Source organism: Taudactylus pleione, unplaced genomic scaffold, assembly GCF_031769625.1.
Source record: "Taudactylus pleione unplaced genomic scaffold, aTauple2 ptg000535l, whole genome shotgun sequence".
Classification (NCBI taxonomy): domain Eukaryota; kingdom Metazoa; phylum Chordata; class Amphibia; order Anura; family Myobatrachidae; genus Taudactylus; species Taudactylus pleione.
In genome coordinates, this window is record NW_028284937.1 from 4,285,475 (window position 1) to 4,303,296 (window position 17,822).

The 17,822-nt window shown below is 44.2% G+C and overlaps 1 protein-coding gene across 1 annotated transcript; it reads right to left on the bottom strand.

Annotated features, from left to right (window-relative positions):
* Positions 1 to 4,810: 4,810 nt before the first annotated feature.
* Positions 4,811 to 16,498, bottom strand: PTH2 (parathyroid hormone 2). Its single transcript, XM_088450982.1, has 3 exons — positions 16,360 to 16,498; positions 13,511 to 13,629; positions 4,811 to 5,382 (listed from the first exon to the last, which is right to left on the bottom strand). Exons 2-3 carry the CDS (start codon positions 13,618 to 13,620, stop codon positions 4,935 to 4,937), a joined length of 558 nt encoding a protein of 185 aa, XP_088307108.1. The 5' UTR covers positions 13,621 to 13,629; positions 16,360 to 16,498; the 3' UTR covers positions 4,811 to 4,934.
* Between the last annotated feature and the right edge of the window lie 1,324 nt (positions 16,499 to 17,822).

Genomic DNA, 17,822 nt, shown 5'->3' on the forward strand with positions numbered 1-17,822 from the left:
GCGTCTGTCTGTTAAAGGGTGGTGACACCCTCAAGTGTGCTACACAAACAATAAAAATATTGTTTTTTTTTTTTCTGTCTTTGTGAAATGTGTGGGCTGTAGCCGTACTTGCATCCTCAATGCAGCAGCGACAAGCGTGCGTCTGTCTATTAAAGGGTGGTGACACCCTCAAAGTGTGCTACACAAACAATAAAAATATTGTTCTTTTTTTTTCTGTCTTTGTGAAATGTGTGGGCTGTAGCCGCACCTGCATCCTTAAAGCAGCAGCGACAAGCGTGCGTCTGTCTGTTAAAGGGTGGTGACACCCTCAAAGTGTGCTACACAAACAATAAAAATATTGTTCTTTTTTTTCTGTCTTTGTGAATTGTGTGGGCTGTAGCCGCACTTGCATCCTCAAAGCAGCAGCGACAAGCGTGCGTCTGTCTGTTAAAGGGTGGTGACACCCTCAAAGTGTGCTACACAAACAATAAAAATATTGTTCTTTTTTTTTCTGTCTTTGTGAATTGTGTGGGCTGTAGCCGCACTTGCATCCTCAAAGCAGCAGCGACAAGCGTGCGTCTGTCTGTTAAAGGGTGGTGACACCCTCAAAGTGTGCTACACAAACAATAAAAATATTGTTCTTTTTTTTTCTGTCTTTGTGAATTGTGTGGGCTGTAGCCGCACTTGCATCCTCAAAGCAGCAGCGACAAGCGTGCGTCTGTTTGTTAAAGGATTACATCGGTGACAGCATCCAAGTAGGCATGTCAGACATTCCGTACATGTACTGGCAGGAAAAAGAAGCAATTTGGAGGTCCCTGTACAAACTGGCTCTATTTTACCTGAGTTGCCCCCCCTCCAGTGTGTACTCCAAAAGAGTGTTTAGTGCAGCCGGGAACCTTGTCAGCGAAAGGCGTAGGAGGTTGCTTCCACAAAATGTGGAGAAGATGATGTTCATAAAATGAATTATCAACTCTTCCAGGGAGACCAGCCTCCAAAACGTACAGAGGGACCTGTGGTTGTGGATTCCAGCGGGGACGAATTAATACTCTGTGAGGATGAGGATGTACACAACACTGAAGAGGGTGAGGAATCGGTGGATGAGGAGGATGAGGACGACATCTTGCCTCCGTAGAGCCAGTTTGTGCAGGGACAGATTAATTGCCAGCTTGTTTTGTGGGGGCCCAAACGAACCAATCATTTCAGCCACAGTCGTGTGGCAGACCCTGGCGCTGAAATGTTTGGTTTGTTAAAGTGTGCATGTCCTGTTTATACAACATAAGGGTGGGTGGGAGGGCCGAAGGACAATTCCATCTTGCACCTCTTTTTTTTCTTTGCATTATGTATAGTTTGGGGCCTAGTTTTTCAAACTGCCATCCTGTCTGCCACTGCAGTGCCACTCCTAGATGGACCACGTGTTTGTGCCGCCCACTCGTATCTCTTAGCATAGTCATCCAGCTACCTCGATGCAACCTTTTGGACATAAAAACACTATTGTGAGGTGTGAGGTGTTCAGAATAGACTGGAAATGAGTGGAAATTAAGGTTATTGAGGTTAATAATAGCATAGGAGCAGAAAAACCCACAAATTCTGTGATTTTAGCTGTTTTTATGCTTTTTTTCAAAACAATACAGATCCAAAACACAAAACCCAGAACCCAAAACACGGAAGGGTGGTTTTGGCAAAACCAATCCAGATCCAAAACACGAAGATAGATCCAGATCCAAAACCAAAACACAAAACACGAAAAGTGGCCGGTGCACACCCCTAGTTTATATATGACTAGAATTATTAATCAATATATTTAGATTTTTTATTTCATTTTCATAAACATTTGAACATTTTTGCTAGATAATCGTAACACTATGTAGTCACAAACCAAGTGCCGAATACCAAGTAGCGATAAGCAAATTAAAGTTTGTAACGTTTAGTTGTTCTGTCACACTGAGAAGGATGCTATGCATAAGAAAGCTTTGTGACATAGTGGTTAGCATTGCTATCTTTCAGCACTGAAGTTGTGAGTTCAATTCCCAATCACTGCACTATTTGTCTGGAGTTTGTATGTTCTCCCTGTCATTACATGGGTTTTGGTCAGGTGCTCCGGTTTTCTCCCACATGCCAAAAACATACTGGTAGATTAATTGGGTACTTACAGATTTAGGGGTCTATTTACTAAGTTGTGTTAGGACTAGGAGATAAAGTGAATGGTGATAAGGTGCCAGCCACTCAGCTACTAACTGCCAGGTCACAGGCTGTGTTTGAAAAATGGCAGTTAGGAGCTGATTGGCTGGTACCTTATCACTTTTCACTCTGTCTCCTAACACAGCTTAGTAAATAGACCCCTGAGCCCTAGTGTGTGTGTGCATTTATATATTAGGGATTTACACTATATAAATAAACAATAATAATAATAATATTAATAATAAGCGAGTCAGTGAACATTAACCCTTTGCTGAGAGATGAGGCAGTGATAAGTACAGGTCTCAGCCAGGCCACCCCCAAATATTTACAATAGACTATACTTAATTTTAAAAGGAGATATTCTTCAAATCTAATTATAGTAGACATACAAAAATATACTTTCCCCAATTAGTAGATTATTTTTGAATAACATCAATCATAAGTGACTTGTTTATGTCTCAACTCCGAACCTCAGGACCCTGATCCTCAGGACCCCTCACAGGTCACATTTTCTAGATTCCCATGCAGGTGCACAGGTGTATCACCATCTGTCACAATTTAAAGACCCACAGGTGACCTGGGAAACATGAACTGCTTTGTGTCCTGAGGGCTGTATTTGAGAACCATTAGTTTACGTGAAAAAATAACCCTACATTTTTTTGCCATTTACAATACTCTCTTCATAAAGAGCAATTCTAATAGCATGGCACTAGCAATCTGTAAACCACTCAGTGGCGTAAATAGGGGGGTCGAGCGGGGCGCCTTCCGGCTGCCGCAGTGGGTGAAGGGAGAGACGTCATGACGTCTCTCCCATAGTGCCGAGCGGGATGGAAGGAGTGGACGGCGGTAGGCGCGGGGATTCGGATAAGTATAAGTTTGTGTTCTGTGTGTCTCTGTGTTTTATGTGTAAGGGGCATTGCTACTGGGAGCACTGCATAAGGGGCACTACTACAGGGGGCATTGTATAAGTGGCACTGCTACTGGGGGCATTATATAAGGGGCACTGCTACTGGGGACATTGCTTAAGAGGCACTACTACAGTGGGCATTGCATTAGGGGCACTATTACTAGGGGCAATTGATCGGCCAATATATCTGCTGCCCTTCGGCCAGTGTGTACCCGCGATATGTCTGTAAATGTGCTGCACAGCCGATGGACAGATATGTCTGCAGACATATCTGTCATTCGGCACGTGTGTATGGAAGGTCTGTAGACCACCCGTACACACACAGCGGCAGCCGTGGGGCCCCCCAGCCACTGGGACCCGCCTCCTCCCTACACACAGAACACAGATGATGGTTGTTCAGTGTGTACGAACAACCATCATCTGCAGATATATCTGTTAAGTGTGTACCCAGCATTACATTACAGTTTTCAGTGCAATTTGCTGCATAGTGGTTGTTTCATTACAAGTGGATGTCTGGAAGCCATAAGGGAAAAAATTGTGGCACATGCTTTAAGTTTTAAATGACCTCCTAGAAATTCATGGGACAAAGAGATAAGGTTTATCTGAGTGACCATGGTTCTAAAAAAAAAAAGTTGATAAACTTCACCAATATTTTTATACTCTCTATCCGTCCATTGTAATGGGTGGGTAATGTGTTATGCCCTTAAACAATATAGTATTGTAGTCAACTATACCAAATAAATAAATTCTTTATGACGGTAGCTCTTTTCTCTGCACCTCTTTTCCTGCTTCTGTTGGGGTTGCCCTGAGATTCTCTGAGTCTCTGAGAGAGCTTATCAGAAGACATCAAGAACTTCACTCAGCAGTGGCGTAAGTTCATACCAGATGCCTGGAGGCAAGTTCTTATTTGGTGCCCCTTCATCACAGCCGCTGACACTGTATGGAGGAGTGAGACAGAGAGTAGTGGGTGAGGGGGGCGCCGAACTTGTTACACTGACAAAGAAGCTGCTGAGGAGCATCAACACCAATAAGTAGGGATAGGCTAGAGATAGACGAAGGCAGTAGCTGATGGTCTGACACGGAGCTCTCCACTAGTGTATAGTGATTCTCAGTTGCCAGGAATAGGTGCCATGTATTGGGCGGCCGTAACGGTGCACTGGAGCCCTAAGTGGGGTGAATATATTGTAGGCAATGGGGGAGGTGGCCCTTCAGTGCTGGAGCCCGGCGGCAGGCGCCTCCATTGTCTCCCATAGTTCTGCCCCTGTCACTCAGCCTCTCATAGAATCTCAGAGCAGCAGCCCCAGCCCCAGTGCACAGTATCGCACATGCAGAAATGATCACAATATCTATATTTAAAGAATCGATATTGCTAGCTAGATTTTCTTCTAGATTGATTCACCCAAACCAGAATATCGATACAGGACAGGCGAATAGACATCCCTAGCTGGGGCAGTGGGTGCACCGGCTTTAGGCCACACCGCCATCCATGTTAAGGATATATATTTTACTCCAATTTTGAGAACATTGTCCTGTGAGTATTTCACATCGTAGAAAATGGGAGAACAAAGGATTATTTATTAACAAAAGGATGAATGTACAAATGTAGCTCAACCAATAAGACATTGACTTTCATCATGCTAAAGAGACAATGAACGCAGTCTGGTTGCTATTGGTTACTGCACGTTTTTACTTTTACTTGTTGGTAAATGACCCTCATTGGTAGATATATAAACAGACAGACAGACATGAGGAAGACAGAGGGTATGCATATATGGACTTCAGACAAATCCAAAAACTCAATATAATTTTTATTAACAGTGAATGAATACATGCTGACAGCACAGAATGCACAGGTACCCAGGGGCAGCAGCTAAGTGGAATTCACCACTAGAAGTTTTTGCATGTAAGAATTTAGCCATTTCTGTCTCTCCATTGCCGTGAGCATCTTGCTCCTCTCCCGGAAAGCCGCATCATCCGCCACCACAATACTCCTTTTCTCTATCTCCTCATTAGTAGGCCACACCGGCAGCCATCTTCCCTCAGTTAGTACTCTGCTGAGCTCAGCATCCTCCGGTAACACCTTGTTTGGCACATCATTAGAACCAAACAACATCCGCCTGGCGATGGGCTGCAGAATTAATTTTCTGGCTGCCTCTTCTGAAGGGTCATTGGAGAGCACGTCTGACGATAACATTTTAATACCCCAGTCATGTAACGTTATGGAGGGAAGCTGGTGGTTCCAGGAGTCTGGTCTGGACAGAAAGGGGTTTAACTCTTTGTTGCTAAGAGATTGGTCGGAGAGGTCTCTTTTCCAGATTCTAGAACGACAGGAGAGTTAAATATAGTCAGTAAACACATGATTATAACTATAGAGCAGGGGTGGGCCCTCCAGCTGTTGTTGAACTACAAATCTCATCATGCCTTGCAACAGTTTTAGCATGTCCAAAAAGCAAAACTGTGGCAGGGTATGCTGGGATGTGTAGTTCTACAACAGCTGGGGGACTGCTTATTGTCCACCCCTACTATAGAGTGTTTAGGATGGCCATTGTATCATTATAAGGTACCATTTCCATTGGAAGGCAACAAGCTTAAAGTTGCATGCGCTGTTTTTCATTATTAGAGTGGAAACAAAACAGTCCTTGGAAAATAGGGAAATCAGTAAGTCTGTGTGTCATACCTCTTATAAAACTAAGTGAAAGAATAGACAGAACACTCTTTGTTCATTTCTCAATCAACATCACTGGAAAGCGAATAAGATTTCAAACACTTTAATTCTCCGCCCTAATGGTAATATACAAATACTAAGGGAGTGTCACTTCAGAAAGCTCCATTTACATGGCAATTCTGTAAGTTATGATATACTTGCTGGCTATTCCAAGCCAATGCTGAAACAGAACCCATCTCCAGAATATTTCACCCTGCTGGAAGCTCATCACTGCTGGACAGGGTCTTAAGCTTAGCACCCAAGGGTATACTGGTATATAAGCTTTGTTGCTACTTACTGAGTACTGCATGACATTACGACTGTTGATTTCTCAACTACATTCCAGAACTACAGGGGCGTAAGTAGGTACAGTATTTGAAGGCACCATAGCAAAAATGTGTGAGGGCTTTTATGTACCACCCAATAGCGAAAAATGTATATAACACATGTGACTTTGACAAGGAAGATGGGCTCTCCTTAGCTCTGGGCCTCATAACAGCTGCAAACCTTGCATCTATGGTAGTTTTGCCCATGCAGAACTGCATTAAAAAGAAACAGCTATGCACATACATCGGCGCTGAGAGGGGAGGGGGAGCGGTGTGGGTACTGATTACCATGGGTGCCCAGAGGGGAGGGGTGTGGGTACTGATTACCATGGGTGCCCAGAGGGGAGGGGGAGGGGTGTGGGTACTGATTACCATGGGTGCAAAGAGGGGAGGGGTGTGGGTACGGATTACCATCAGTGCCCAGAGGGGAGGGGGAGGGGTGTGGTTACTGATTACTTTTGCCTATTTTTGTCTTGGGGGCCGGGCCAGCCATGGATGGCGGAGGAATGTACCCCCCTCAGAGCATAGTACTCATAGTAATCCTTTCCGGAGAAGGTGTGCAATGCCCCCATGTTTTACATGCCCCCTCTAGCACTTGGGTCTCAGCGCCCTGCACATCTCGATTAAATGTATAATCCACTCTTCTCTAAAGTGAAATGATGGTTAGTGTAAAATTAATATATGATGAAAATGTGGTTAGGACTATAGGTCACCCACTGGGAGATATGGGAGATCGGTGTGTACCTTGACGCTGGGTGGATTATGCAAAGCTAAGGAGGTTTGTATTTATGTTTTTGAAATGACCTCCATAGAACTGCCTGTACGCGTTGTAGAGCCGATGTTAAGCTTTAAAATGGGGACTATCAAGTAACTTCCATATATGGAAATCTAAGGGCCTGACTCAGAAGATCACGCAATTCCAACGCAATGCCGATGCTCATATAAGCAAACTGCGCATCCACAAAAAGTCCTGAAAACCTTATGATGCATGCATTACACAAAGTGTACGCACAACGAGGTTTTTGCAGTCGGGACAGAGGGTATCAGAAATGGGGGAGTAAAGTGATGGGCGTTCCTGCATGATGGCTAGGAGTTGGCCTGTAGTAAACACAAAAAAATCTGTCTCATGGGCATGTCGTGGCCGTTCCAGAGAAAGTGGCTGTGTTCTCCAGGGCTGCCGACAGCTTGGCTGGGCCCAGGTACAGGGAGGGGGCGTGGCCAACCAGAGAGGTGTGGCCAGACCCCTTCCCCCCAAAAAAAAAAAAAAATTGTACTGCACAGGGGGTGCAGGTGTCTAGGGGTGGGGCGCAATCGCTCCCCCCTCCTGTATATAACGGATGGAGAGAAAGAACTGACAGCTGCTGCAACAGTATCTCTCCCTAGCCCAGCACACAGCGTGACATCAGCTCTCATTGGCTGAAAGAGGCGAGCCTTCCGCCTCTCAGCCAATGAGCGGTTCCCACCATTGCAGTCAATGGTGGGAACCGCGAAAGTAACCTTAAGTTATGTTAGCGGTTCTCACCATTGTAGTCAATGGAGGGAACCATTCATTGGCTGAGAGGCGGAAGCTCAGCACCAGGATATCTATAGTGAAATCCCACGGCGGAGCGGTCATTCGGGTAGTAATGTCCGCTGGCCCATGTATTTTCGGATTGTTTTTGCCAAGCCCTATGGATGCCTATATGGAATGAAGAGGACATGAAGCAGGCATATGAGTAGGTGAGTATGGATTTTTTTTCCAGGTACCCTATGGATTATCTACTTGGACAAGTGGACGTGATGGGCTTCAGGGATACATAGGTGAGTACAGTATGTGAGATAGTGTGTGTGCATGTATGTTTTATTAAACTTTTACTGTCAAGGTGTGTGTTCTGTGGTTTTGTAAATATTTATTTTGCTGTGGAACTACAGGTATCAGCGGGCCCGTAATGTCCCACATGCTGGTACTTGTGGTTCTCCAAGTACCAGCAATCGGGGGAGACTTGCTGGGACCTGTAGATCCACAGCAAAAGACAATATTTTTACTACTATCAAGTGTACCACACTACATAATCAACCCGGCACTCACCGCTCCAGGGGTGCCGGGGATAGCCCCGGGCTATCAGCCTAGGCCTGGGGTGCCCTGGAGAGGGAGACCCCTTTATTGAAGCGTCCCCAGCTCCCCAAGGATCCTCGGGGATGGGCTGACTAGCAGTCAGGGGTAATGCTTTGGCTGGGGGACCTGAGGAAAGGGTTCCTCTGGATGTGGCATTACCCCACCGCTATAAAAAGTTTGGTGCTGGTTATGGAAATGACAGGGGAACCCTACGCATTGCTTTCCCCTGTATTTCCATAACCAGGACCGGCTCAGAGTCCAGTGCTGGTTGTGCTAAATACTGTACAGGGGACCCCTAAGTCATTTGTCCCCTGAATTTAGCACAACCAGTTCTGGGTCTCCAAAGCCCAGTGCTGGTTGTTCTTTTTTTGGGGGGGGGGCACGCCATTTTTATATTTTTATTTTTAACCAGATTTTCATTTTTTTAAACACAGAGGCAGAGACGGATCTCACTGATCCGTCCGTGCTTCTGTGTTTATTTTTTAACACACAGATGCATGTATCAAGGATCTCCCTGATCTGTGCATGCATCTGTGTCGGTTGAGAACGATGTGAAACTCGAATGGAAAAAGGTGTTCTTTTTAAGATTTCTATTTGGGTTTGTTTTGGCATCTTTTGCGGCTGATTTGCACTATATTTTGGCCGCGATGACAAATTCGAACCCTTAGTAAATGTTGTGGTTCTATTGATGTCTACGGCAAAAAGCCAAGTTGAATCGATGGTCTTTGTGCCCGAAAACATGTTACTGTCTGATTTGCGGGTGTTCTCGGACGAGATTTAGACATCGAATGTAGCAAAGTCAGTAGAGTTTAACCTTTAGTAAATTCTGAATATGCAGTTCACGGACGATTTTGCCACATTTGATGTCATTCGAGGTTAGTAAATTTACCCCTTATAATTCTATATAATGAGAAACAAAATTAAATACTTTTCCCAGCAAAAATGCTGGAGAAAAGCCTTTACTTAGTTTACTAAACAGACCCCTGTGTAATATAAAATGATCACGGAAGGATGCAAACCTGTATTTTCACAAATTACCATGGGATCCAAGCTTCTTGGGTGGATGTAATTAGCCATAATAACGTTCCATCAGAACCTTGTGCGATGTCACAGCGTGGCATATTAGGATAGGAAAACATTGCTATTTATTGCTTGCATCCAATAGAGTTGTGAGCATATACTGTATACTGTTATACCTACTGTGTGCACAGCCACAATTGCATGTCATTCTCAATGGAAGCTTGCAGTTAACTGAATCTGTCTTATATCAGCATATCGGGATACAGTCAGGGAGCCGACGATCGAAATGCTGACCACCGGTTTCCCGACTGTCTAATCCCGGCAGGGGTCTAATGACAGGTGTCGAGATACCGACTCCTGTCATTTTACCCTTGCTGGAAGCCCGACAACCGGCATACCGATCGGACAGCCGCATGGGGGGGAGGGTTAGGTTAGGGGCTCCCGGGGAGGGACTTAGGGTTAGGCACCCCCCCAGGAGGGTTAGGCTGCGGGGAAGGGGGGGTTAGGTTTAGGCACTTACAGGAGGGTTTAGGGTTAGGCACTTGGGGGTAGGTTAGGGTTAAGCACCCCTAAGGGAGGGTTAGGGTTAGGGGGGTTAGGTTAGTAAATAGAGAAAATACTTACCTGTCGGGATCTTCACTGCCGGTGTTCTAGTGTCGGGATTTGAACCCGATGCTGGAACACCGGCATCATATGTAACATGTGTGGGAACTGATATGCTGAGATCGGTATGAAAATACCGCCGGCAGTGGCGTAACTAGGGCAGGGCGAGCGGGGTGCGTGCCCTGGGTGCCGTTGGACCGGCGGTGTGGGGGGGCGCCGCCGGCCACGGTACCGGCCCGCCCGCCCTAGTTAGCCAGTGTAGCGCCGACCGCAATGAGTGCGGTCAGCGCTACACATTTACACAGGACCGGCGCTAGGCTTCCAGCGCCGGTCCTGTGCTTCACACTTGAGCCCGTTCCCTCCCCCTGAGCGCTTGCCCAATAGCGCTAGGAGGCGGGCTCAGGCTGTGCATAACACACGCATCGCCGCCAACGCTGGCGGCAATGCGTGTGTTAAACAGCAGCCAATGAGAGTCAGATAGACTCTCATTGACTGCTGCAGCACCCACTGCAAGAGCCGGACTTCCGTCCGGCTCCTGCAGTGGGTAATGGGACTGATGACATGACGTCTGTCCCATTATGCTGAGCGCGCCAGCCCGGGCGGGAGCGGCGTCGCGAGCAGGACCAGGACCAGGAGCAGGAGCAGAGATTCAGGTAAGTATATTTTTATATATATATATAATTATATATATATTTTTTTTTAACCTATCTGCACAACGGGGGAGGGGGGTGGCTACTACTGGGGGGACCTCTACTGGGGGAGGGGTGGCTACTACTGGGGGCGCCATTGGGAGGACCTCTACTGGGGGGGGCTACTCTACTGGGGACTACTACTTGGGGGGGAACTACCACTGGGGGCATTATAAAAGGGGCCTACTACTAGAGGCACTGCACTCGGGGGACCACTACTGGGGGCAATAATAGGAAGGGCCACTACAGGGGGCACTGGATAGGGGGGATCACTACAGGGTGCCTGCATAAGGGGACCACTACTGGGAAAACTGCATGGGGGGGACTACTGCTGGGGGCACTATATAAAGGGCACTGCATAGGGGGGGGACTACTACTGGGGGCACCATATAAAGGGCACTGCATAAGGGGATACCGCTACTGGGCGCACTGCATTGTGGGGACTGCTACTGGGGGCACTGCATAAGGGGGAACACTACGTGGGGCACTGCATTTGGGGGAGCCACTACTGGGGGTACTGAGTAAGGGGAACTAATTGGGGGCTGTATAAGGGGGACCACTACTGGGGATACTGTATAAGGGGCACTACTATGGGCCTGCATAAGAGGGACCACAACTGCATACTGGGGGTACTGTATAAGGGGTACTACTGGGGTTAAGGTGCATATGGATAGGAATGTTCAGCGTGAAAATAAAGGGGGGTGTCATGTTGACATGCCCCATTTTTAAGTGACCACGCCCATTTTTTTCCCGCGCGCGCCTTTGGCGCGCGCACATCTCAATATATTAGGGGGGGCGCTCCCTTTTCTAATTTGCCCTGGGCTCCAAATACCCTAGTTACGCCACTGACCACCGGACATACGGATTTTCATACCGAACCCAGCATATCAGTTCCCACACATGTTACATATGATGATACACAGATAAGCAGACACATAAAGTAAAGTAGAGTCACAATAGGTCATTTACATAAGTATTATCATGCTCCTATCTCTCTCCATTTGCACCTAGTTACACTGGTATGGGCACGGGTTTGCTCATCAAGATGGCCACCATTGTGAAGGAGCATATTTTTTCCTGGATACGGACTCGCTGCAGTTATTCACCTGATGCTCTGATCAGAAATATATTTTAGCAAACAAAATAGTCTACGTTACTGCAAGGGGTGTAACATTTGGAGATGTTCCCTGTGACTGTGTGAACAGCTTCTTCCGATACACAGAATGACGTGTGCTTTACATTTTCCCTGAAGTGGCAATGATCAGTCATTGGCTACTACACTTGGTGGATATCATTTTGCACCATCAACCTAGGCATTGTAGCGCAACACACACACCTATATGTATTTCTAGAGGTGCAATGAGGGAATGTAACTGTTTATACATGTGATGGACATATTGTATAGCAGTTTAAGCACCAAAAAAAAAACACCCACATTTTCTGTAAAACAAATCACACCTATTTCAAATGGCAACATATGTTTTGTGATTGAATGTATGAACATTAAAATTCTTAGTGGTCTATTTACTAAGCAGTGTTAGGAGACAGAGTGAAAAGTGATAAGTGCCAGCTAATCAGCTCCCAACTGTCATCTCACAGGCTGTGTTTGAAAAATGACAGTTGGGAGCTGATTGGCTGGCACTTTATCACTTTCTTATCACATTTCACTCTGTCTCCTAACACTGCTTAGTAAATAGACCCCTTAATAATGAAACCAATGTAGTCTTTGTATTACATATAACTGTAATATCCATCTAATGATTTTAACTTTGCAGTGGAAAATTTGGAGAGTCATTGGGTGATGAATAAAAATAAGTTATAGGATACATGTAGGAAGCATTATACAGAAGTTTTACTACCCAGCTAAGACACAGGGGGCCCATTTAAAAACATACCTAAATACCAACTGCATATTTAGTTTAGTATTGCAGTGATACAAATGAACATGCTACTGGTATTCATCATTACTTACCTCGCTGGCGAGGTCCACAAAGTCCTCCTCATCGGCAGGGTCCCCCACTCACCTGCTGGCAGCCTAACGCTGCCAGCGACCGGCTACTCTGTCATGTGCTTGCTCGGCGGTCAGTCTGTTCATGTGCATGACTGTTTTACCTGGTGGAGACCTGGCAGTGCCTGGAAGGCTTTGCTGAAGCCAGAAAGGCTGCTGTTAGGTCCCCTTTGCCGGCAGTGGGTACCGCATCGCCCTCGCTATCTAAAGATGACGAGAGTGATGCAGTGACAAACAGCAGTAATCTTAGATTACCGCTGTATGTTAAATACAGAAAGGATGACATAACCCCTTTTGCGAGTGCTAAAGGGGATATGCATCGTTGTTAAATGAGGCTCAGGGTTTTGAAGCAGATTTTGGCGCGCTATGTCTTGCAGCCTTCCCAAACACCTCACCTACTCCCTGGATCGATCATTAGGAAATATTTGGGAAATTGTTTGCTCCTCCAGACCATTTAGTCCATTATTTAAGCATCAGAAGTGCGGGAATCCCTTATAATTGCAGCATATATTTCAGGGGAGTTCACACATCGATTACCATACTAATATGGAATGAACCTACAACTAGGACAGTGGTTCCCAAACTGTGCGCCGTGGCTCCCTGGGGTGCCTTAGGACACTTGCAGGGGTGCCTCAGTCTGGTAATCCAGCTCCAAATCAAATTATTTATGGTAAATATAATGTGGACAAACAGAAGCTCAAACCTGTCCACCACCACATAACTGACCCTAAGGATGACAGGTACTACTTTACTACATTTTTCTCTGAAGTTCTCAATAACAAACTTTTGGCTAAGGGGTGCCATGAAAACAATGCTTATACTCTAGGGCGCCGTGGTTCAAAAAAGTTTGGGAACCACTGAACCAGAAAGTGACATACAATACTTACAAATTACAAAAAAGAACATTGTTGGATCATGAGTCAATGCCATTAAATGTTCAATGCTGTTGGTGGACAGGGGAAAAGATTAGAGTAACCCCGGGGAGTAGACAGAGTACTTGCCTGTTTGGGTTCCGGATGGTGGGAATGATGGCAGGAGACGAAAACACAATGCCGTACCCCAGAAGCACTGTGATCAGAAGGAAGCTTCGCCCGGCCGCTCTTCTTTCCATGCCCTGTACCTACCAAGAAATATATTTTATATCCAGTTTCTGGTTTCAGACTATTTAACTGATATGGTGTTTATGTTTGCATTTAGATTTTTGTGTTTTACGTTTTTTACTCAAACATGTCTGGATTGTTTAGGATACAGTATATAGACTGTGCTCTATAGTGTATTCTGTGTGCACAAAACTTGCTGGACATCACTGAATGCTCCACGATATGCCATGACTTGCCAATTTGTTATTATGTAGGAACGGGTACAGGCAGGGGTGTATACAACCATTCCGTTGCCTGAGGCGGCAATTTAAATAGTACCCCTTTTGGCACCTTATACAAACTATATAATAAGTTGTCAGAGTAGCTTATTAGATTTGGTAGAGGAGCTTATTAGGTATCTTTTACTATAAAACCCCTTACATTGTCCATATATTAATATTATGCAACACAGACATTGTAACTTTATTAATACTATAGCACACATACATTGTAATTGTATTAATACTGTAAAACACAGACAGTTACTTGATTAATATTATAAAACGCGGACATTATAACTTTATCAATACTGTAAAACACAGACATTATAACTTTAATAATACTATAAAACACACATTGAAACTTTATTAATCGTATAAAACACAGACATTGTCATTTTATTAATAGTTAAAGTCAATGTAACTTTATTAATTATTATGATATCTACCGACAAGGTAGAACACTGATTCAGACTTCTGAAACAAAAAAAATATATAGCATTTGAACAATTAATGCTGTAACTTTGCTGTACCTTCATAAACTACTACCTGTGACAACTGCCTCTGATTATCTGATATTAGGCATAGAGATGCTACATGTATGATTCATTAAAATACTGTAGTGTCTCTAATATTATTCTGGGGAATGTAAGAATACAGTCAGCAGTTAATCTGTGACATTTTTGCTGTTGATAGCCTGATGTGTGTGAGTTATTAAGTATCAGTGATACTCATTCACTAGGACCTTGCCATATATATATATATATATATATATATATATATATATATATATATATATATAAGTTATTTTTATACCTTTTCTGCCATTATAAGGAATGGGGGTATTATGATGACAATTATTATTATTTTGACCTCCTTTGTAATTTGTAATCTTTAATAAATGGAGCTACATTTGCACTGATTACAATTGTATACATAAACATAATCCTGATATACTTTCTAAACTGTAAAATAATATGAGAGAGAGAGTTGTATTCAGATGCTGTATATTTGAATATTTAACATCTAGATGGAAAAGAAATGATATGCTTAAACATTTCAAGCCAAGATCAGTAGAAATAAAATACCATAGAAGATTAGGGGAATCTGAATCAAGAATCGATGACACATTATTCTAAATTATTTACAATTGTGGTTGTATGCCAGTACAGTTTTAATGGGGGAGATGTATTAAGCACCGATATGGGGGACGAATAGTATCAGAGCACGTATTATCCTGGGGTCCGGAGGTAAATGACAAGATAAGTTGGGCAGTGTATGAACTGTCAGTTTCATTGACCTTTCCGACAGCTGCAGCTATCGATATCGACAGCTGCAGATGTTGTTGCCATATCACCACAGCAGGTACAGCACTGTCCCTGCTGCCGTGGCTGCCGGCTCTGGGGGCTGCATGCTGGATCTCGCGATGCTTGCAAGTTCCTATGCATGCCCAGTGGAGCTGGCCTGGAAGGGAGACACGGCGCATCAGCACTAAGTTGATCCGCTATGGGCTCTGCTGGTGATCCCCGGAGTGGGGAGTTTTCACTCCTCCACTTTGGCAAATGAAATGTTAATACATCTCTTTGGTAATGCTTCCTGCTTTGTCTCAGTAAAAAGGCGAAGGAGGAAGAGTTATAGCAGCACGATGCTTGCCGCTAAAATACATTTACCCCAGTGTTCTATATACAGTAGTTCCTATATATTTGTAGCCAGGAAATCAACATCATTCCATGCAGCATTGTCCCCAACAATATTGTACCAAGCAACATTATGCCAAGTAACATCGTCCCAAGCTACATCGTCCCAAGCTACATCGTCCCAAACTACATCATCCCAAAATAAATGGTCTCCAGCAACAATATCCCAAGCAACAGCATCCCAAGCAACATCGTCCCCAGCAACATCATCCCAAACAGTATCATCCACAGCAACATCATCCCAAAAAACATTGTCTCCGGCAACAGCACCTCAAGCAACATCGTTCCCATCAACACTGTCCCAAGCAACTTTATCCCAAACAGTATTGTCCATAGCAACATCATCCTAAAACACATTGTTTCCAGCAATAACATCTCAAGCAACAATATCTCAAGCAACATTGTCCTAAGCATCATCATCCCTAGCAACATCATTCTCAGCAATGTCATTCCCAGCAACATCGTCCTGTACAAAAAAACATCAACCCAAAAAACATTGTCTCCAGCAATATCATCCCAGGCAACATCATCACTAGCAACATCATCACTAGCAACATCATTCCAAGCAACTTTGTGCCCAACAACATCATTCCCAGCAACATCATCCCAAGCAACATCATCTGAAGCAACATTGTCACAATCAACACTGTCCAAAGCAACATCCCAGCATCATCGTCCCCAGCAACATCATCCAAAGCAACTAACAGTAGAGCCATTTTATGTTGCTGATTCAATAAGCACATTAACAATGTGCTAGTGTCAGTACTCATTATATAGAAATAGAGAGGGCAGTTACCTGAATGTCTCTTGCTCCTTATCTTCTCAATCAGATGTGATTTTGGTGCCACACAGAAGTGTACAGATTTTTTTAACACAATCCCCAGCTTCTCCTTTTATATACACATAAATATGCTTGTGAGATGACGTAACTTGATGTTTTCTTATTTTCATATGCACAAAATTGACCATGTCACCTCTGCGCATAAGATCCATGTGTCTCCTCGATTTCTTTTTAACATCTATCAAGATTTGTTCTGGTGTCAAGACATGGGGGAGGAAAGAGGTAGAAGTCTTTACTTTATTCTTAGCATTCATTTCTCCAGAGATCGTACATACTCCAGGAAGGGCTATATTGGACACTTTAATGAATTGAATAATGACATGCAAAAATTAGGCGAGTGCTCTTTCCAGAGACAAAGGAGACAGAAGGGTGTCAGGACTTCAAGTCAAGAATCCAATATTGTCAGTTTTAATTCAAAGTCAGCAGAAATAACGGACCTCTTGCTCAACCCCCCCTTCTCGTCTCTTCCTGTTGCCTTGTACTTAATTTTCAAAATCAAAATGTCCAGGAGAGCCTCTGACCTCCAGTGTCGGGGTTAAGGGCGACCTTGTTATAAATGTAACATTGATGGGCTAATTGTTTACAGAAGGAGAGGCAGCATTTGCTTGTTAAGGATTTGCTGCTCGCAGACCAGGCGTGAGTCACCAGCCTTTCTGGTACGGATGATGATACAATAAGAGATTAAGTACAAGTCTCCTTGTTCTTGCGTTTTTTCCAATCATTAGTGAAATCAAAGTTTGAGAATAATGAAGTTTGGTTTGTTTTTGTAATAAAGTTTTTCTTTCTAACTATAACAGGATTTGGCTTTTATATGAAGGCCTGGGATAGCCAAAGCTCATAGGGGTCTATGTACTAAGCCTTGGAGAGAGATAAAGTGGACGGAGATAAAGTACCAAGCAGTCAGCTCCTAACTGTCATTTTTGCAAACACAGCCTGTAAAGTGACAATTAGGAGCTGATTGGTTGGTACTTTATCTCCATCCACTTTATCTCTCTCCGTGGCTTTAGTACATAGGCCCCATAGTGTTTTCCAAAAACAAGACAAAGGCGAAGAACAGGTAATAAAATACAGTGCAACAATTACCGCCCTCATGGGTAAAGGAATGATGGTGGGGGACGCCTGTGGGAGAAATATATGCTGAAATTAGTCACGGCGGCTCAATATCAAAGGCTGAAAATTACAAAGTGTTTTATATATAAATCTATACGAATGCCTCATAGCTGTATGAAACTAGACAAGCATTGAAAAAGAGCATTACAGTATATGCTGCCCCTTGGTATTTTTTTTGTAGTATTAAGGAAAGTAGGCAATATATTTGGCTAAAGGTCAATGATCCCTGTTTTATAATCAGGCAGGCCACGCCACGCCATGCCACGCCACGTCAGTTACCTTGAATTCTTATTCTGGTATGAAGGAAT

What these genes read in the sequence shown, in the direction of transcription:
- PTH2 (XM_088450982.1), bottom strand. Translation starts at nt 13,620, where the DNA reads ATGGAAAGAAGAGCGGCCGGGCGAAGCTTCCTTCTGATCACAGTGCTT. An exon ending in ACCATCCGGAACCCAAACAG is followed by an intron (nt 5,383 to 13,510) that starts GCAAGTACTCTG and finishes CTGTCGTTCTAG; the next exon opens with AATCTGGAAAAGAGACCTCT.